Here is a 21,600-nt window from a genome sequence, read left to right on the forward strand (position 1 = left end):
ACGTAAATATTGTTATTAAACATATTTATAGAGTTACACATGTAATTTCAATCTAAAGGAAAATAGAAATTAATTATGAATAAATGAAAAATATATCAATAAGTGATTAAATTGTAAGAATTCAATTGATATTAGGAACAGTTGCATTTTCAATAAATAGAGCATAAAATAGTGAGCAAAAGAACTGGGGCTTCTGAGTAGATTTGGTAATATTAGACATCTAAAGAAACCCAAATCTGGATACATGAATGCTTAAAAATCTATCTTACATGAATTAGTAAAATATCATAATTTATATAAATATAAAATAACTTCAACACAGATTGTAACATGATAAAATACATGAACATGATACGAGTACACAGAAGGTCTAAGTCAAATACTTCAGAGCAATGGATAAATAGTTGGTAGAGTTTTGCTCAGCATCAAACTAAAGAATATTATACGTTTTGACATCTGCATGATCGACGAGAACATGATTAATAATCAAGAAGCAGGCAACTAACCTACGACCCAAAATTCTGCTGAGCTGAACACGCCACTTCCCCAATGCCAGCCTTTCACCGCGAGCAAAAACAGTCAGATATTTATCTACAACATCAAGTCAGGAGCTTTAACTTTGCAGGTGTGCACCAACAATTCCAGCATCTTTCACTAGCTGCTCTGACAAAGCTGAAAGCCTGGCTACTCCTGTTTTAACCTCGGTGAAACTTTCATCGTTTTTCATCATGCTAATCATTGGATTAGAACCACTTTGCAGGAAGATACTGGTATCAGAATCAGCCTCAATACTAGTGCTAGCTTTAATCAAAAGTTCATGGCTCATTTCAGCCAGTTTTTGAAGAGCACTTGTGGCAGCTTCAACTTCCAGTTGAGCTGCCTCGAGCTGCAGCTTCTCAATGGCCAAATCACCTATACTTTTCTCCCCAATTCTCTCTTGTGCCAAAGCATAAAGCTTCTTCATATCATTAGCATCTTCAGTCATTTCTTCCTTCAGCCTTTGTAGTTCTTTTTCTCTTGCCTCCAACCTTCCAAGAACCATTTTCAGCTCTTCATCTTTTATTGCAAGAGCCCTCTGTGCAGCAAGAACTTCCATTTCTTTATCTTTTAAGCTCTCTTTAGTGAATCTGAGTTCAGTTTCAAGTTGTTTTTTCTGCAATCCAAAATCACTAAAAGGCCTATCTACCAGCTGATGCATTAATTCGCTGCTCACATCATCAACAGGCCTCAACACATTATTGTCTTCATCCTTAACTGAGATAACTAGTCGGTTTGTGAGTTCTGCAATTCGTTCTATGACAGTTTCAGCTTCAGAGAACTTCATCTTTGTGTCATTCAACTCATCTTGTACTTTCAGAGCATATTCATCTTTCTCCTTTAATAAAGCAGTAGCTTGAATGAGCTGATTTTCTTTACTGCTCATAAGCATCTTCAGCTCTGCAATCTCTTGGTTTAATTGCTCTAAATTCTTTTTGGCATCAGAGAGTTCCTGGTCTTTCTCCTCCAATATAAGCTGAAGAGAAGCTCTCTCAGATTTCAGATGCTGGATTTCGAGTTTAGCCTCCACCAGCTCTACTTCTTTATTTTGCAGAACATTGCTCATTTCAACAAATTCAGTATGCTTCTTCCCTAACTGCTTTCGAAGAAAAGAGGCATCCTGGATAGCCAGCTGAAGTGAATATTTCTCTTTCTTCAGCTCCTCTTGTAACTCTTTTATTAGTTCCCTCTCTACAGATAAATCCCGTTCAAGATCCTTGTTTCGAGCCTCTACAACCCTAAGCTTCACTCTTTCACTCTCTACTTCTATCTGGGCATTTTTCAAACTTTCCATGTAGGATGCAACACTTTTCCTCTGTTCTTCAAGCTCATCGAGTTGCATTTTCAATAACTGTTCTTGCTGTTCCATTTGCTGTCTTGAGGATGCCAGAGATTTCTGAGAAGAAACCAACTCAGACCTAACATCAGAAAGTAGCTGCTTCACTCTTGTGAAATCTTTGAAGGTCTCATTAGCTTCTCCCATGTGTCTAGATGCTTGTTCTGCAAGTTTCTTCAGTTCTTCTTGGGCTAATAACCACTCCATGGTCTGCTGCTGCAATTTAGCTTCAGCAACTTTCAGCTTCTCCTCTTCAAGTTTCCTTTGAGTCAGAGAAGTTTCTAACTCCTCTTCTCTCTCCCAAATTGCTTCTCGGAGTTCTTGAAGCTCAATTTCTTGTTTCTTCATAACTTCATTGGCTTCATTCAGGAGCTGAGACTTCGATGTAAGTTCAGAACGAATCTTCTCAGCTTCCTCAGTCTTCTTTACCAATTCATGCCTCATTTTATCCATTTCATCTTCTTTAGCAGACAGTGCAGATTGTGCAGCAGCGACCTTCTGGTCTTGTTCTTTGAGTTGAAGCTTCAAATCTTCTATCTGACTAGCTTGAGAAGCAAATGCAAGATTTGCCTGCGTTAGCTTCTCTTCCAGCTTTTCATGCTTAGAAGATGCAGCAGCAATTTCTTTCTCTCGTTGTTCCAACTCATCCTTCGCACGGCTTAACTCACTTTGCTCCAACACAACCATTTTCTCCGCATCCTGTAGATCATCTTCCTTCTGCTTCAACGCTGTCAAAGCAGCAAGCAGATCAGACTCAAGAGTCTGAAGGTCCAGAGCAAGGTGAAAATCCTGAAGTGGTTCACCATCTCGGCTTATTCCTTGTTCGAGTTTCTGGGTCTGCGCAAACAATCTCTCAAGAAGAACTTTTGCAGATTCAGCTGCCCCATTGTCATTGATGCTTGACTTACTGTTATTCAAGACAGATTCGACAATAAGAAGAGAATGGCCTTTCCCTCTTGTTAGTGCCACAAAAGGTAGCGTTTTCTGTTTCCAACTGTGCCTCAGAGTAGATAACTGCACAAGATATTGCTCAACCATAAATAACTAGTACACTTGTAGAAAAGTAATCTGGGATAAGTTCTAAAACATCTCAATCAGAACCCCAATAATTTACATGATATATCCAAATATGAATTAGATAACAATTTATTGGATAATATTTATGTATAAATAAAACAAATTCGGATAATAGATTCGAATATGCAGTACTTTCAAATCAAACGGCAGGAGGTTTGGTATATGTTGATGTGTGAAACATCACATAAATCGAGTATTGTTCTTTTGGGTGTCGTTGGACTGAAGTGCCGTACATCCTCAAAGTTTTGTCATTGACTCTGAAGAGAGTTTGGGGCACTTGAACCCACGACCTGTCCAAATGGTACCATCTTTGCACTCATTATCACTTCTATATCTTAGAGGTCATAGGTTCAAAGCCCCAATGGACAAAGCTCTTTAGCAGCTATGGTTTGGCCTATTCAGGCATCAAGAAGAAGCACCGCTCTTCAGTGCTCACTCCCATTTGGTATGATGTTTCGCACATCAACAGTATCAAATATCCAAGGGTTACTATCCATATAGGCTACAAATAGTAAATCTAATATCCTAATCCAAAAATTATCAGAATCCAAAAGTTACAAATCCAACAAATGATGTTCATAAATCCAGTTTTTACTAGCCAGTTTCCATTTGGTCAACTCACCGACTTTAATAAGTACTTGCTAAAGATTTTTCATTATCTCTAGCAAAAAAAAAGCATGAATTAAGCTTGGAAAGAATTAAAACAGTGGATTCAGGGATCCTAACTAAAAATAAACATAAAAGTTAGCATGTAGATTCCAGAAGAAACAAACTATTTGGGCTGAAATAAATCCAAGCAAAGAAAAAGGGAAAAGAAATGCAGAGACAGAGAAAACACCTGGCGAAAACGAAGAGGAGAAGCAGCTGGAAGATTAGGGCGAAAAGCAGCAGCGAAGCCCATGTTTTTTAGCTCTTGAGCACACTTCAACAAAAGCCCACCCTTTAATCCCTTTATTGAATAAATATTGACCTTCGATTTTGAACATCGATTAAAAAAAAAATCCTACGAAGTTTTGAGCTCGAATGAAATGTAACTTGAAAATGGAGCAAGGGATTAGAAATTGAAAAGCAAAACAAAAAGGAAGACAAAAATTTGCTCCAGCAGAGAAAGAATCGCGATTCGACGCCACTCGCCAAAGCCCAGTGAAAATGAAATTTTGGGATTCGGATAATGAATGCCTACGTGCTAGGTGGGGGTGCAATCCCCTGCTTTTGATACCACGAGTTATATATGCCATGGAGTTGTTTTAGTGGCTGGAGAATTCTGAGGAGGTGCCACGTGTGATATATTTGACCAGGGGATGTATAAGACAATAGAAATAGAATACGTTGTTTTATTATCTTAATCGAATAGATTCAACTGAAAACTGATTGGCCATTCTGCCCTCATATTCACTCCTATACTCCAAACTTAGATTTTTTTAAAAAAATAATAACTTTGCTATATATTTTTAATCTTAATTCTATCTTTTAAAAATAAATTTTATATGTGTAATTACAAAAAATTAAAATTTATATAATTTTTATATTTATCCAAATAAAACTTTTGCACAATTTTTTTAAAAAATAATAAAAAGGGTATAGCACAATAATCTTGCATACAAATTGGTTGGGGCAGTGGGAATGTGGCAAATTGTTGGCCATAAACTGCAAAGGTGTTGAGTGATGTTTACACTTTAGTTTGTTGAAAGGCAGCTCTTTTTCAAATTTATGTGAATCACGTTATGCCACTAATTACTTGAGGGAGAAAAAGTGGTGTCCACGCTCTTGGAACCCACCTAGATATTTAAACACGAGGGGTGGAAGAAAGAAAATGAATGAAAAGTTTGAGGAAAATTAAAATCAATTTGTATCCAAGAATTTTCGGAATAAATTTCCATCTCAAAATTATTTATATTTTTGTAATTATATATATATGAAATTTTATTTCATTTTCATTTTCTAGTACTATTAACATTATTATTAATGTGACACTTTTGTATCTTTCATGTATATATGTGCAGAATTTTTTGTTGTCCCTCTTAATAGTATAATCTTTAAATTTCGAATTTACATTTTTCTTACTAGTGTAATGTGACATCATTTTAAGTATATTTATATTTATTCAAGCTGAAAATAACTAGATTAAATTATTTTATAAATATGCATAATTGAATCAAATTCAATAAATTGATGAGATGCTCACTATTGCAGGCATTACATCTAACCCGACTGGTTTCAACAAGAAGATGGTTGACGATCTCACTTTTTCCATTGACTCACACAACTGCATTATTACAAAGCTTAAAGTTGAGATCAAGGTGATTCAACTGATCAAAGATCATCAGATTACCTTGCATAATGATATACAAGCTCTCCCAAAGCACCAGTAATTTGTATATCTAATTTAACCAAAAAGGGGAGTATATATATTTAGAAGGCATTGTTTTTGTTGTTTTTATTTTCTTCTTTAGTCTCTATTTTTATTTTGAACTCTTGTAATCATGAAATTTTAAACTTTTATGCATTTATGATTGTTTTTGAATTCTTTTGATATTGTGATTATCCTCAGTTTTTTTACTTTTTTGCTAATGTATCCCTGATTGTTTACGAATTCTTTCAATATTGTAGTTAATATCGGTTTTTCTTTCTAGATTTTTAGGCAATGAAATATGTACATTAATGGCTATGTATTCCGATAAGTATTTTTCTTCAAAAAAAAAAAGTACATGGATGGAGATTAATTAATTCACTTTTACGTAAGGATCAAGCGGTTGGTACATTAATTTTACTATATTTCAATTTATCTCACAAGAGTGAAAAACTAAAAATGAAATGACAAAAAAAAAAGTGAAAAAAGGTATATATGAAATAGGTAGTATTTTTTAAAATAAAATAACTGTAAAGTTTAAAGATAATTATTAGGACGATTTAAAAGTTGATATTAAATAACATACATACCCAGATTTTATGTGTGTTAAAATTGAAGATAAGGCTATTTATTTCATTTCATAAAGTTACTTGTAGTTTGATTTTATGTTTATATTTTTCTGCATAGAAGAGAAGATGCCGTAAGCTTTTTTAACTTCTAATTGTTGGGCAAAGGAAACAAAACCCCTCACAAGGCTTATTTTGCATGTGCTTCATTTTCGCTATCTTTTCCTAGGCTTCAAAATTTATGTTTCCAATCCACAAATCGTGAATAAAGCATCAAGTAAAAAAAATGTTGTTTCCCCATAACTAAATGTCAGTTTTTGTTCAGAGACTTGTGACAATGGTGACAAAGTCCCTAATCACAAAGCATGATGTTCCAAATATATTTATAATTTTAGAGTATAGTCACTCAACCAAACTACACTTACAATGAATAGTTGATCACCCTTTTACACAACATGGTTTAACTGTTAATGCTTGAAAATTACTGCTATTGGAACAATGATCTCTCTACAGAGTTATCAAATGCAGAAACAGGTAAACTTATCCCCCCCCCCAACGAATTAGAGGGACACATCTAACACATGCTTTTTGCTTTCAACTTTCTATTTATTCAAGTGACTAGACAAAAAAAAAAATAGAATACAGCAGTGTCATAAAAGGACATCTTCTCATCATCACTGATATACATGTAACCGCAAAATTCACAACTATAATTGTTAAGATCATGCAATAAAAGAAGCATGCGATTGATTACCGGGAACTATAATGGAGATTGTGGGGGGCTTGACTTATCATACTCTATAGTATCAAAGAACTACAATATTCAAACACCATTTCAACTTTTCTAAGATTTTTCTAATTCCTTATCATCATTCTTTGACATGATATCACATTTGAGTCTATGCTGTAGTTGAGAATTCACCTGCTTTCTTAATTTAGCATTGTCAGTGAAGATGTCTGCGATGATCTTCCTTAACTCATCATCTATTCTAGTATCGTAGTGGTTGTCATGTACATTATTGGTATCCTCAATGGCACTGCTATCTTCCTTCGCTAATAGTTGCACCTAAAGCATATTATGCAGGAAAAAGATTAGCTAAAGGCAAAGGTCAGGGAAGATGAAACAATAAAATAATGGAAAATTATATTACAAAGTTGCCAAAAAGCAAGGGGCAGGATGGGGAAGAAAGAACGAGAGATAGAGAGGACAAAAGTTCGGAATCCATTTTATGGTTTATACTTAAGGTGTGACAAAGCCTTTCATTTTCTATTGAATATTTCCAATAAAAATGAATATATAAAGATCAACTCAAGGGGCAATAATTTTCACAATGCTGGAAATATCCAAAAAGCAAGGTACCTCTGCAAGTAGGACAGTGATTTTATCATCAGATGTAGTCAACAAATCCAATGCTTCTTCAACTAAGGAAGAATCCTTGATTAAATTTTCATCATCATCTATGGACAAATTCACATTGCACTCAAGAAGACGATTGCGAAGAAGTTGGCATTCATTTAGCAGCTTTTCTCTAGCAGTTCTTACACGCTTGCTGGTTTGTCTTTCGTGCTCTAGTTGTACCTGCAAAATCCAAGGACTAAATCCATTAGCAACGATTTGCTTTGACCACATTGAATGTAAAAATCTCAGTAAATTTGGGGAGCGGGGTGTTCTGGAAATGCTTTAGTACAGAATTACCTCCACCTCAGATATCTTTGATAGTGATTGATCAACCTCCTGCTTCAGTTCTTTTTCAGATTTCCTAAGAGACTTGACCTCTTTAACAAGAACTTTAATTTCGGCTTTTGATTTAGTCTCTAGCTCTTCATATTGCTTTGAGATAATGTTCAGCTGCTCCTTACTAGCATTTAACTCTTGCAACATTGCATCTTTCTCCTTAGCAGCAGAATGATTAGTTGTCTCTGTTATTTGCATCTCATCCTGTCTCAAGTTTTATTTTTATCAGTGAATACTAAAACATCGGCAAGTATATTTTACTTTAAGCGGCAAAGAAATTGCCTCAAAATGCATGTTAGGCACTCAAAAAAGATTTGCAATGCTTGTCCAAGGGAAATCAATGACAGTTAACTTTTCAAACAAATTTCTCAAGTAACAGCAGAAAACTTCAACAATCAGGTTCTATAACATTCCTATCTGGAGATTAGTTTGGTTTTATCCTGTGGGGTGAGAGGCAGAGGACTGGAGATAGACGTTTAATGGAAATAAGACATTAAACATTTAGAGACATATAATCACTAATTTTAAGCACTTCCACTCCATGCATAATTTATAAGGCTATGTTCATCATCTACCTTAATTGACAAAAATATCAGCACAATGCACCGATATCATGCATGTGCACTCGTGTGGCAGTTATAAAGAAAAACATATTTCAAGATTAAAAGGAGTCAAATGCTTTACCTGTTTAGGATTCAACTTCAACTGCATTTCCAATAATTTACGCCGAAGTTCTTCCATTTCCCACTGCATTTGAGTAAACCTTTCTCTTTCAATCAGGAGAGCTTGCTGCAGGTTCTCTTTACTTTTCTGTTTGGTGCTTTCAAGTTCCACTTCCAAATCCCTAACCTGAGAATCTCCAATATGTTAATTAAACTCAAATTGCTAATATTTTATTAAGAAAGCTTATTCAACCTCTATTGCAATATAAAGCACCCAAAGACAAAAACCATTTGAAAACAGAATTAAAAAAGCTATATAGGAATCTGGTCAAAATTTGTTGGAAAGGACACAGGTCTGAAAATCCTTGACCAAAAAGGGACAAAAAATAAATTAAAAAAAAACTGACCCATAAAAAAAAGAACTATAAAAAATTTCTGTTTTGCACGCACAATTCATCTAAATGTAGATCAAATAGAACATATTATTGAAAGAAAAAAGAGACCAATATAGTGAAATATCAAAAGTCAGCATCAAAACTATATACTGTCACTGCAAATAACCCCCTGAATACTGAGAATATCTCAATTGTATTGATACTAAACAATTTATATTATGATAACTTCCAAAATTGAAATCTCAAAAGCCACATTGAACTGCTTCTACAAACCTTTGTTGTAAGATAACCTTTCACAGCTATTTCTTGATTTAGTCTTGCTATAAGATCCTCCATGTCAGTTTTTGCAGTGACTAGTCCCTGCTGCATTGTCAAAAGAAACCTATTCATCTTGTGGCGCTGATCCAATGGAAGAACTATTTGTGTAGCTCCAGAAAACTGCAAATCTGATTTTCCAAGAGTTCCCATGGTACTCAATACTTCAGAAGTTCCAGGAAGGTCACAAGATGAATTTGAAATTCTAAAGTTGCACGTATCACTACCTCTCAAAGAAGTTACATCACTCCCAACACTTTCAGTTGATAGCTTTCGAGCATGACCAGCCATCTTAGCAGGCTCTGGTTCGGAAAACAGTTCCAATCCATCAGCGCCAAGAAATGAAGCTCTAGAGCCATTTCCATTATAAGTACCTTTCTCCAAAGTTTTATTGATGTTTCTGCGATGTGTTTTATGCTTAGGAAAATCTTCTAGCTGCTCCAAAATTGTCTGTCCCATAGATAGTCCCTCATCAATGTTGGACATACCATACTTCACAAAATTTTCTATTGAACCTGACAAATCTTCATCCAATGTCAGATCTGCCAAACCAATGTCAGAGCTGTTATCTCTCCCTAACCTAGGTGACCCAAGCTCAGATGTCTCATAAGCAGTATCACTACCATAATCTGATGTCACTGATGAACAACCAGCAATATGAGATGTGTTTGAACTGGGATGAATCTCATTTGATGAAATTGTGCTATTTCCAGCAACATTTGGTTCTGAGGAGCATTTATTTACCTCTTGGAATGCTGAAAAGAATATATAATATGTAAAAAGTCCAAGTTATTGATAAAAATAATCTCGACCAAGATATACTACATATCCTCTAATAGGCATCCACTATTGCTTGGATTCTATCAGATATCCACTTTTACAGGAAAATTGTAGAAGATAAGATAACTACATCTGAAAGTCCTGTTAATGAAGTAGAATTGGACATACCAGATCTTGCAGCAGCTTCTAGTTCAAGAAAGGACGCAACTGTGACACTTCTCGACAAATCAATGTCAGATAACAGCTTTGTCATCCACTCCTCCAATGAACACCTTCTCTGCAACAAAACTAAGACTTTTGAGGACATTAGTCACTCAGATAATAGAGATGATAAACATTTAATCAGAAGCTTCCCTTTTTTCTCTCTCTGTGTTTTTTTCCCAAACATACCAACTTGCATCGCATAAACAGTTAATTGCTACTGTTGCAACTTAATAATCGGCTCCTTTAGCTATCTATAATTCTTGAAGTTCAAATTTTTTGTTAAAGAAAAAAGGTTTGTCAAATAAAAACTGTAGTTCAATACCATGTTTGTATGTCTGTATAGAAAACATATGATTTGAACCTTGGAAATCAATAGTGGTGATTTCCATTTTCAGGATTCTTTTAGTTACATCAGACAACTGAAGGAAAACACCTTTATGGGCTTCAGTTCTGAATTATCCAGTGCCAAGTTACGTAGAGAACATTGACATGCTTCAATCAATATAGCCTACCACAAAGACATGCCCCAATTTGCGCAAACTGTTTCTAGGACAAAATAATGCAGGGAAAATGTCCATAAAAAACTAAGTTTTGTAGCACAAAGATCTGAGAAGTTCTAAGTTTGCCATCAAGGATGAATTGTATTAGCAAATATAAGGGGAAGCCAAAAAGCTAGTACTGATCATCAGAGAAGAAAACAATGAGAAATGAAATAGAGTTATGGCACATTTTCCAGATGATAAAGAGAAGAAGACACTACAGCAATTCTATTAAAACCATAAAAAATTAAAACACACACCCCAAAGTGAAAAGCTTATTGCCTACCTCTTCCAACAAAACTCTGCTTTTCATACGCAACAATCCCTTGGGTGGTGCAGGGGGAAGACTTTTCTTGGGAAATGCCGTTTTTAGCTGTAGACAGAAGTCAAATAACAATATAAGAGGTGAGGTCCCAAATGAAATGTATTTGAATATTTTAGTCAGAATGCATATAATCTGTATCCATAGTTCTGCTCAAGCAATTATGTCATAACAATCAGCTTCAGAACATTACACTCTAAATATGGAGTTCTTGCTGCAACTAAAGCAAGCTCCAGGACTTACTTCAGTAAATAGCTTCAAAAAATCATTAAATCTTCTTAATACTCCACGTGTAGTTGTAACGCCCTCCGGTGACTGTAACCCAACCTGTACCCTGTAAAACTGTCCCCCTAAGAATGTTAACAGAGAACTGTGAAAATTATATTAGTATGACTAAAATGACTATATCTATATAACTGATGATTACAAAAGAATGCCAGTGTGTCAATTTAAAAAATGAAATTAACTCTTAGAGTGTTAGATTGCCAACATAGAGAATTTAAGCCCCTTTACATGTTGAAAGTTTTCTGATTTGTAATATAATAATCCATTAGAAAAGTACTAATTTTTTTTTAATAAATAGAAAAGTACTAGAATATTAATAAACAGTGAGGCAGAATTTTGTATTATGAAAGAGAATTCAACATATCACTAAGAATATTACAAACTACAAAGCAGAATTGGATTACATCTATCATAGGCATATACAATGGTGGTTACCACAACAGGATCTGAATCTCTTGCTTTGGGAATGACAACCCAAGATGGTATTGTAACAGAGTAACTCCATCCTGTTTGAGGATCATGTGGCCAAACAGTTTCCCTCCCATTCTGCACGTATATGTATAATGAGTACAGGCTCTTACTACAAGAATCAAAAAATAAATGAAGGAAAAGAAAATCATTTCTTTTTTCATGCTATAAGAACCATAAACAATGGTATTGAAAATGCATCAAAATCAAATCCTTATTTTAAGATGATTTCTAGATCCTTGCTTGAGTTCTCAGATCATCCTGCTTAACCAAAAAAACTAATGCAATTCAACTTGATGCAGAAGCTTAATTTTATAATATTTTATTTTATTCTTTCAGTTTTATTTTATGTATTAGATATATTTTGGGCAGCTAATATTATTAGTTATTGTCAGATTTCAGTTTCCTAATTAAGGAATATTTGAGTGTATCAAATAGGATTCTGTAAATATTTTATCCCTCTTTAAGGCTGTTTTTAGGTACAGCATCCCTAGAATTAGTATGTTTCCTAGTGTAAAGTTTCCTAAGTTAGGCTCACTATGTCTATATATATTTATGTAATTTCTTGTGAAAAATATAATTGAAATAGCATGTTTTTAACATGGTATCAGAGCTTTTTCTGGGATTTTTTTTTCTTTGTCTGGCGATTTTTTTTCCTGATTCCAACCAGCCCTCAAGCCTGTAAAATTTGTTCAAGCGAAACATGACTGAAACTGTCAAGATCAGTAACACTGGGGATGTCTCAGAAGTTTCTGTGAACAACTCAAACCCAACAAGTGAGTTTCAGAACATCCAAGTAGCCTACAGGCTAAATGGGAAAATTACCTGAAGTGGTCTCAACTGATTCGTACGTTCTTGAAGGGAAGAGGAAAAATGAGTCACTTACTCGGAACTGGACCTAAAGAAGGAGATCCTAAGTTTGATGCTTGGGATGAACAAGACTCTATGGTAATGTCTTGGTTATGGAACTCTATGATGCCAGAAATCAGTGATACATGCATGTTTCTTAACACATCCAAAGAAATATGGGAAGCTGTGAAATAGACTTATTCTAAAGTTCGAGATGCTGCTCAAATCTATGAAATCAAGACTAAGATTTCATCTACCAAGCAAGGAAGTCGATCAATCACGGAGTATTCCAATCTGTTGCAAAGTTTATGGCAAGAGATGGATCATTACCAGTGCATCCAGATGAAGTGCAGTGAAGATGCAGCACTCTTGAAAAGGTTCGTTGAAAAGGATCGAATTTATGATTTTCTTGCTGGACTAAATGTTGAGTTTGATGCAGTAAGAGTTCAAGTACTTGGAAAAGAGGAACTACCATCACTAAATGAGACAATTGCAATTGTTCGTGCTGAGGAAGGAAGAAGAGGAGTTATGGTTGAGAACAGTCAAGTGAATAGTTCAGCCTTGGTTACAAAAGGTGTAAGTGAGAGGAGATTTGGCCTGGAGCAACCAAATAGTGAAGATAATAGACACACAGAACGTACAAAGCCTATTAACAGGGATTCCGTATGGTGCACCTAATGTAAAAAGGCCCGTCACACTAAAGAAAGATGCTGGAAACTCCATGGGAAGCCACAAACAACAAATAAAAATTTTTCAGAAAAAGGTGGACAACCAAAGGGACAAGGACGAGCATATACAACAAGACAGCTGGATGGAAAAAATAATTCTCAAGAATCACCTGTTGAATTCAATAAAGAAGAAATTGAGAAGTTAAAAAATTTGCTGGGATCATTGGAAAAAAATTTCTTCAACAAGTATTTGTAGTTTGGCTTTTTCAGGTATATCCTCTTCTCAAGATTCTAAAGTCTCAGATATAGTCACCAAAAGTTCTTGGGTCATTGACTCAAGAGCTACGGACCACATGACCCACTCCTCACAAAAATTTGTTTCATATACACCTTGCCCTAGTAGTGGAAAAATAACAGTAGTCGATGGTTCTGTGATCACAGTGGCTGGTCAGGGTGATATTGTTATAAACAAAACCCTTACTCTTAAAAATGTCCTTCATGTTCCAAAACTATTTTCCAATCTTTTATCCATTCAAAGACTCTAACTGTAAAGTGGTTTTCTATCACAATTGATGTCTTTTTCAGGAACAGAATACGAGGAGGATAATTGGACATGCTAAGGAAGTAAATGGCCTATACTATCTTGAAGAATCCAGTGGAGAAGTCAGTGCTCTGAATTCCTCACCTTCATCTTTCATATCCAAATCTATTAAAACCAATAAAGACCAAATTTGGCTCTATCACCTTCGCCTTGGTCATCCATCGTTTAGAGTCCTTAAAATTATGTTTCCTTCATTGTTCAAAGGATTGGCTGTTGAAAAATTTCATTGTGATATCTGTGAACTTGCAAAACATAAACGTACCTCTTTCCAGTAAGCAATAAAAGAACTTTCACTCCTTTTACTCTTATTCATAGTGATGTTGGGGGCCATCCACTATTTCAAATATTTCTGGGGCTCGGTGGTTTGTATCCTTTATTGATGATTGTACTCAGGTGTCTTGGATATTTCTTTTAAAACAAAAATCTGATGTAAGGTCTGTCTTTCCAACCTTTTACAACATGATCAAAACACAATTTGGAGCTGAAATAAAAAGGTTTAGGTCAGACAATGCTAAGGATTATTTCAATCAATTTCTCTCAACATATTTCCAGGAAAGAGGCATTATACATGAGTCATCTTGTGTTAGTACACCCCAACAAAATGGTGTTGCCGAAAGAAAAAATGGTCACATTTTAGCTATTACAAGAGCCCTTTTGTTCCAAAAAAATGTCCTTAAACAATATTGGGGGAGGCTATTTTAACTGCTACTCATTTGATAAATAGATTGCCTACAAAAGTCCTTGAATCTCAAAGTGCTATGCAAGTTCTAGCAAAATTCTTTCCTGATTTCAATACTTCAAGTAACCTTACTCCCAAAATATTTGGCTGTGTTGCTTTTGTGCATGTTCATTCTCAAAATAGAGGAAAATTTGATCCACGAGCTATCAAGTGTGTCTTTCTTGGTTATTCTTCCACTCAAAAGGGGTACAAATGCTATCATCCAGCCACAAAAAAAATTTTTGTAATAGCAGATGTTACTTTTGCAGAACAAGAGAATTTCTTTACTCGTCCTTATCTTCAGCTGGAGATCTTATTCACAGAAGATAAGGACAAAGAATTCTTTCTTCTTGACATTCCAGCTCCTATCCAGCAACAAAACACCCACATTCCAGCTCCTGTCCAGCAGCAAAACACTCACATTCCAACTCCTGTCCAGCAACCAAACACTCCCACTCAGTCCTTGCCTACTAACCAACCTGCCCGACTTGAAACAATGGCCCCTATACAACCTGAAACAGAGCCTAATACACCCAAATCACCAAGAGGAATTCAGGACACTACTCGTCCTTTACTGGTTTATTCAAGGAAGAAGGCACCGGTGCAAGTTCAATCATCTTCTTCTCCTATACAACCTGAGGTAATTGCTGAACCTACTTTGAATTCTAATACTGCAAATTTAGATGATTTTCCCATTTCTATTAGAAAGGGGACTAGAACCTGTACAAAACATCCCTTCTACCTATTCATGTCTTACAAAAACTTGTCCCATAACCACAAAACCTTTCTTACCAGCCTAAATTCTATCTCCATTCCCAAAACTGTATCCGAGGCATTAGAAGATGAGAATTGGAAAAATGCCATGAAAGTTGAAATGGAAGCTCTTGAAAAAAATAAAACATGGGACTTAGTGCAATTACCGAGAGGAAAGAAACCAGTGGGATGTCGCTAGGTGTACACAGTGAAATATAAGTCAGATGGTTCTTTGGAGAGGTACAAAGCAAGATTGGTTGCTAAAGGGTACACTCAAATGTATGGAATAGACTACCTTGAGACATTTTCCCCTGTAGCAAAGATGAACACTGTAAGAGTGTTGTTGTCACTAGCTGCCAACCAAGGCTGGAAATTACAGCAATTTGACATCAAAAATGCCTTTTTATACAGTGATCTTGAGGAGGAAGTCTATATGGATGTTTCTCCAGGATTCGGTCCAAATACAGGACAGGTAGTTTGCAGACTAAAAAAGGCTTTGTACAGACTAAAACAATCCCCGAGGGCTTGGTTTGGAAGATTTACCAAAGTAATGCTCAAGTTAAGGTATAAACAGAGTCAAGGAGATCACACTCTATTTGTAAAACACTCATCTTCAGGGGGAGTGACTGCTTTATTAGTCTATGTTGATGACATTATAGTGACTGGTGATGATCTAGAAGGAATGGAGAATTTAAAGAAATGCCTAGTAAAAGAATTTGAAGTCAAAGAGCTCGGTAAGTTAAAATATTTCCTTGGTATTGAAGTGGCACACTCTCGGGAAGGAATATTCATATCTCAGCAAAAATACATAGTTGATTTGTTGACAGAGACGGGCAAGTTGGGCTGTAAACTAGCAGAGACACCCATAGAGGTGAACCATAGACTTGGAAATGCACTAGAAGATGCAGCAGTTGATAAAAGGTCATATCAAAGACTTGTGGGGAAGCTCATTTACTTGTCTCATACCAGACCAGATATTGCCTATACAGTAGGTGTTGTAAGTCAGTTTATGCACAATCCCAAAGAATCACACCTTAGAGCCGTATATCAAATTCTACAGTACTTAAAGGGCACACCAGGCAAAGGAATCCTATTTAAAAAGGGGCAGAATTTAACCCTTGAAGCCTATATTGATGCAGATTATGCAGGATCTATGGTTGATAGAAGATCAACCTCGGGCTATTGTACTTTCCTAGGAGGCAACCTTGTGACTTGGAGAAGTAAAAAACAAAAGGTTGTGGCTAGATCTAGTGCAGAAGCTGAATTTAGGGCGATGGCTCTTGGAGTCTGTGAGTTGTTATGGCTAAAAATTATTTTGGAAGATTTGAAGATCGAGTGGGAAGGTCCAATGAAGTTGTATTGCGATAATAAGTCTGCTATCAATATTGCACATAATCCAGTTCAACATGATCGAACGAAGCACGTTGAGGTTGACAGACATTTTATAAAGGAAAAACTGGACAGTGGCTTAATTTGCACTCCATTTGTGTCTACTGATGGTCAACTAGCAGACATACTTACCAAAGGATTGTCTGGGAAGTTGTTTCAGAAATTAGTAAGCAAGCTGAGAATGGATGATATCCACTTCCCAGCTTGAGGGGGAGTGTCAGATTTCAGTTTCCTAATTAAGGAATATTTGAGTGTATCAAATAGGATTCTGTAAATATTTTATCCCTAACTTTAAGGCTGTTTTTAGGTACAGCATCCCTAGAATTAGTATGTTTCCTAGTGTAAAGTTTCCTAAGTTAGGCTCACTATATCTATATATATTTATGTAATTTCTTGTGAAAAATATAATTGAAATAGCCTGTTTTTAACAGTTATCATTAGGTTTAAATCTAGGGTTAGGATTGAAACTTTTATAACTTTACTTGCAAGAAAGAAAGCCTATATAAATAAGTTCTAAGCTTTACAGCCAACATTGTTATTCTTACTATTTTCTTTGAATTAATATAAAGAAACTAGAGATTTTCAATAACCCCAAATTTTCTAGAATTCCAACTTCTTACTCGTTTGTTCAACCCTAATTCTTTCTATTATTGCTATTCTCTCCCCTAAACCATATCGACTAGAGTTTGCTTTTAACCCATGGTTGGACAAATTAGAGATTGAGAAAGAGGAAATCAGTGTCAAGAAACGAGATTGGCTGAAATACAACATGGTTGTTTCCACAAGAACAAGTGCAATGCAGGAGCTTAAAATTAAAAATAAATATATTTTATTATTTCAGTTTATTTTATTTAAAGTATTAGATTTGTTTTCTTGACAGCTTGGATTATTATTACTTGGGGATTAAGTATAGGATTATTAATTAAATTTTTTGCAAGAAAGCCTAGAAACTTTACTTGCAAGAAAGAAATCCTATATGTTGTAGGCTTTACAGCCATAATAATTATTCTGATTATTTCCTTTGGGTTAACAGAAAAACTAGAGGTTATCTATAACCTACGCTTTCTAGAGTTCCATCTTCTTTCCTATTCATTTGTTTAGCCCTAATTCTTTTTAATTGCTACTGTTTTCTTCCCCAATCCACATCAAAGTGGGAACCCAAACGGAGATTATGGAAGCTACCCACGCCAGTTTGACATGCCTAAAGATAGCCTTGCTGATAAATCTAATTTGATGAGGAAGAAAACCCCTTTCATGATGTTGGACCTGCATACTGTGCAACACGAGGTGGACTGGAGGAATGGTTAGTGTGTGCCCTTGAATTAAATGAGGATTGAATCAAAGTTGAAGTTGTTGATTTTTTTGGAAAGATGTATATGGAAGAGCAAGACTATGATTTGTTAGATCCTATTTATGATGAGTATCCGGAAGAAATTGAGGAAGAATCCTTGGTTGCTCGTGAAGTGTAGGCAACAACAACTAAAGAGGGAAAGGAGACTAGTATTGTGGTAGATGCACTTATCTGACTACTAAAGGCGTTAAGTGCTCAAGTGAAGGGTTTTGAAGAAGTCAGAGATCAATAGGAAACTAACTCATATTTTGGCCCAAACATATTTGAGAGTCCTAAGATGTTCAGCATGACCCTTTGTGAAGCCAAATCAGTTATTGAAATAGATGCTCCATTGAGTGATGATCAGGACCCTAGCCAACATTCTAAAAAGAAGTGTTATCTTTGCCATACCCAACATAAAATCTAAGAGATTGAAGTATTCTTTAAAGAGCATCCTCAACTGGATGATAAGCCTTGTATGATATTCCTACGGCTACAAATCATATTCTTGCAGGAATACCTTGGCTGAATGATATTCTTGATCGACTGGTTCTATAGAGTTTTTAATGTTTGATTTGAAGAGTGGTTACCACCATAATAGATTAAGAATTGTTGATGAATGGAAGACAACTTTTAAGACTACAGATGGCTTTTATAAATGGTTAGAAATGCCAAGCACATCTAATGTGGATCATGAGTGCGGTAGGCAGACAACTAGACACTACAAAACAGTATGAAGCTGTTGTAATAGCTACTTTAAATGTTGTAATTTTCTCTTAAACCTACTCAACAAAAACTGAAGCTGGCGAACCTGCCAGGAGTGAGAGCAGGAATACTCCTACTGCTCATATATCAAACAAGACACCGGTTGAGGTAGACAAGAAAAATTTTGACAATAAATCATGTTAGCACAACAGCTCATGAAAAAGCTGTTTCAGCTTGTGATGTTCCAAAAGAAGAAAGAAGAAAGTATATGTTACTGAACTTGGTGCAAAGGAACTAGAAAACAATGGATCTATTGTGGTTACAACCTCTGCCAGAGAGCTAATTCTTTGAAACCTGAGTGCAAAAACCTATATTGGCTTAGAGAATGTTGCAAGTTCAAAAGAGACTCCAAATGAAAATTAATTACAGAGAATAAAATGGAGGCTGATATTACAAGCTCTCAAAATGCTGGTAATAAGAAAGATGTTTCTCAAGGAACTCTTGCTTATGCTGGTGATCAAACAGATTCTAGCATTCAACCTGACTTTACCAATCCAATGAAACTACCTCGAATTGCTGAGAGGGGTAAAACCAACTTACGGTCTGGTTTTAAAGAATATCCAAAAGCTGATATTGTTGGTAATAATTCTAGAATGGTCCTATTTTGTGCAGGTATGGCGGAAACTTCTATTGATGATTTTGAAACCAAAGAAGAAAGTTGTAGAATGATTGATATACTGTCTGGAATTGAGGTGGAGCCTTCTTTGAAAGGATCTCCTAGAACTTCCCATGGAAATAGAAGTATTGATCTTAAGGATATTCTTGCAGAAACATTGGTTTGTAATCGATCTGCTGCTTATTTGAGTGACGTATCCTTTGACAAGTCAGACATGCTTTTTATGACTATGAGGTTTTTTATAGCGGTTGTTTCTAAAGGTTCCAAAGCTTCAGAAAACTCGAACAGTCTCGGATCTAGTTCTTTGGTGGCTGACATGAAATTTACTTATTTTGCTACTAATCAAAATTGTGGAAATCAGAAAAGGAGTGGAGACCATTATGCAACTAACATCCTGAATTTGAAGGTTAATGATCCCTCTCTTTGTGTGGCACATATTGATGAAGTTGAAGAAAGGGAAGGTGGAAGAGTTTGGAAAGTTTACTATTCTGTAGTGGTTAAAGGTGCTGATAATCTTGACCAGGAAATCTATCGAATTAAGTTGCTTAAGAAGGCAAAGTTAGGAGAAAGAAAACCTGAAAAACAGACTCATGCTTAAATTTTTACCAATGCAGAAGTTTTCAAACCAGTGATATGGATCAGGAAAACAACATGAAGAATTGCCTAAAAAGAGCTGATCTAGAAAATTATGCTGACACGGTGGAAGTTGTCTCACTGGAGTCGAGTTTTCCAAGCCAGGGAGAATTACGCAGGAGCTTAATTTTATAATATTTTATTTTATTATTTCAGTCTATTTTATAGTATTTAGTTTAAGTATTGGATATCTTTTGGGCAGCTAAAATTATTAGTTATCTTAAGGTCTAAATCTAGGTATGGATTAAAACTTTATTTGCAAGAAAGCTTAGTAACTGTACTTGCAAGAAAGAAAGCTTATATAAAGAAGTTGTAAGCTTTACAGCCAACATTGTTATTCTTTTTATTTTCTTTGAATTAATATAAAAAACTAAAGGTTTCCTATAGCCCTTGAATTTTCTAGATTTCCAACTTTCTTACTCATTTGTTCAGCCCTAATTCTTTATATTGCTACTGTTTTCTCCCCTAAACCACATCACAGCTGAATGTGCTTATAAATCAATAGAAGCACCGAAAATTCTTAAGAACCATATCATGAGGATTCATATTGACACTGAAACTTGGGGAGCAAAATAACCTAAATTCTAAAGTTTACTAGATTAATGTATTAAAAAGGCAGGTTAAAGCAATAAACGCACTGTCTTTTCCATTTAAGATCAATGTAAACTAAGTTACTGAAACAATCTAGCAATCAAGTCTTTGCAAAATTGATTGACTTTCTGTTTTCTCGATCCACCATATGATCACTCAAAACACTATTGAGTGCTAATTCAGATTCCAAACTAACTTCAAATAAGAAAAAAAAAAGAAAAAAAAAAGAGGAAAGAGAGATCAATTTGGAGGGAAAGCTGACCCATTTACGAGGGGGCGGACTCCAATCCATCCCGAGAGGCAGCGGCGAAGTCCCATCGTGCCTGTGCTTCGGTGGACTCCGTCTCTGCATCATCTATTTCTCTTTTTTCTATTATTCACTGCGAAAACGACGCCGATCTCTCTCTCGTGGAACCGAAATAGAACATTAAAATCAAGAGGCGAAGAGCTTTAGGGTTTAATTGATCGGATCAGAGGGAGGAAAGTAGGCAAGTTGGGCCTTTGGCGTGGAAATTCAATGATCGGAGACCGATTTCGCCTCTTTTTTTTCTCTATTATTATTAGTAATAACAATTCGGAGTTGAAAAAGAAAAGAAGAAGAAGAAGATAGAGCGCATTTTAAAGGCGAAAAGAAAGGAGTGGGCTAATTTGAGCCGTGAGCGTAGCGTATCATCTGAAAACCTTGCTTCTATATTCGGAAGGTGTCTTCTTCTGCCTCTTTTTGGTCGTCTCTCTCAAGTCCTCGTCCTGGATGCCAAAATTTCGATCCCACACCTTTCTATTCTTTATTTAATTAAAATTCGGGACACTTGTACTAACCTAAGAATGAACGGTCTTACCTAATTCTCTTGTTCTGCCCTTGCATTAAATTTCAGGCCAAAGGCGATATCAAGCTATCTATACGGGAAAGGATTGTAATACAACCACGATATGAATTATGTATACGAGAATCGAGAAATAATGATTCTATAAAACAGTAATATTATATTATTTGTATCTCTTTTATTAGTTTAATATTATATTAATATTTTTTATTCAGAATTTTAATATTTTCATCTTTAAAAAATTAAATAAAAATTTTAAAATTTAAGATAAAATTATTAATATCACATTAAA

At 35.4% G+C, this 21,600-nt stretch overlaps 2 protein-coding genes across 10 annotated transcripts; both read right to left on the reverse strand.

Annotated features, from left to right (window-relative positions):
* Positions 1 to 274: 274 nt before the first annotated feature.
* On the reverse strand, positions 275 to 4,167 carry LOC107943766 (golgin subfamily A member 6-like protein 22). The gene is made up of 2 exons (XM_016877559.2): positions 3,789 to 4,167; positions 275 to 2,887 (listed from the first exon to the last, which is right to left on the reverse strand). Exons 1-2 carry the CDS (start codon positions 3,849 to 3,851, stop codon positions 614 to 616), a joined length of 2,337 nt encoding a protein of 778 aa, XP_016733048.1. The 5' UTR covers positions 3,852 to 4,167; the 3' UTR covers positions 275 to 613.
* A 2,352-nt stretch (positions 4,168 to 6,519) lies between these two features.
* Positions 6,520 to 21,378, reverse strand: LOC107943767 (PX domain-containing protein EREL1). Of its 9 annotated transcripts, none has more exons than XM_041117223.1 (11): positions 20,747 to 21,377; positions 11,539 to 11,649; positions 11,062 to 11,160; positions 10,783 to 10,869; positions 9,922 to 10,030; positions 9,597 to 9,728; positions 8,932 to 9,515; positions 8,286 to 8,450; positions 7,563 to 7,805; positions 7,227 to 7,445; positions 6,520 to 6,932 (listed from the first exon to the last, which is right to left on the reverse strand). In XM_041117223.1, the coding sequence occupies exons 1-11, from the start codon at positions 20,837 to 20,839 to the stop codon at positions 6,711 to 6,713; spliced, it is 2,064 nt and encodes a 687-aa protein (XP_040973157.1). In that variant the 5' UTR covers positions 20,840 to 21,377; the 3' UTR covers positions 6,520 to 6,710. The 9 variants fall into 9 exon arrangements, with proteins under 9 accessions (XP_040973157.1, XP_016733053.1, XP_016733051.1 ...); XM_016877564.2 differs by having other exon boundaries at positions 8,932 to 9,104; positions 9,201 to 9,728; XM_016877562.2 differs by having other exon boundaries at positions 8,932 to 9,728; positions 11,062 to 11,152; positions 20,747 to 21,378.
* Positions 21,379 to 21,600: the final 222 nt, after the last annotated feature.

Source organism: Gossypium hirsutum, chromosome A07 (genome assembly GCF_007990345.1).
Source record: "Gossypium hirsutum isolate 1008001.06 chromosome A07, Gossypium_hirsutum_v2.1, whole genome shotgun sequence".
Classification (NCBI taxonomy): Eukaryota; Viridiplantae; Streptophyta; class Magnoliopsida; order Malvales; family Malvaceae; genus Gossypium; species Gossypium hirsutum.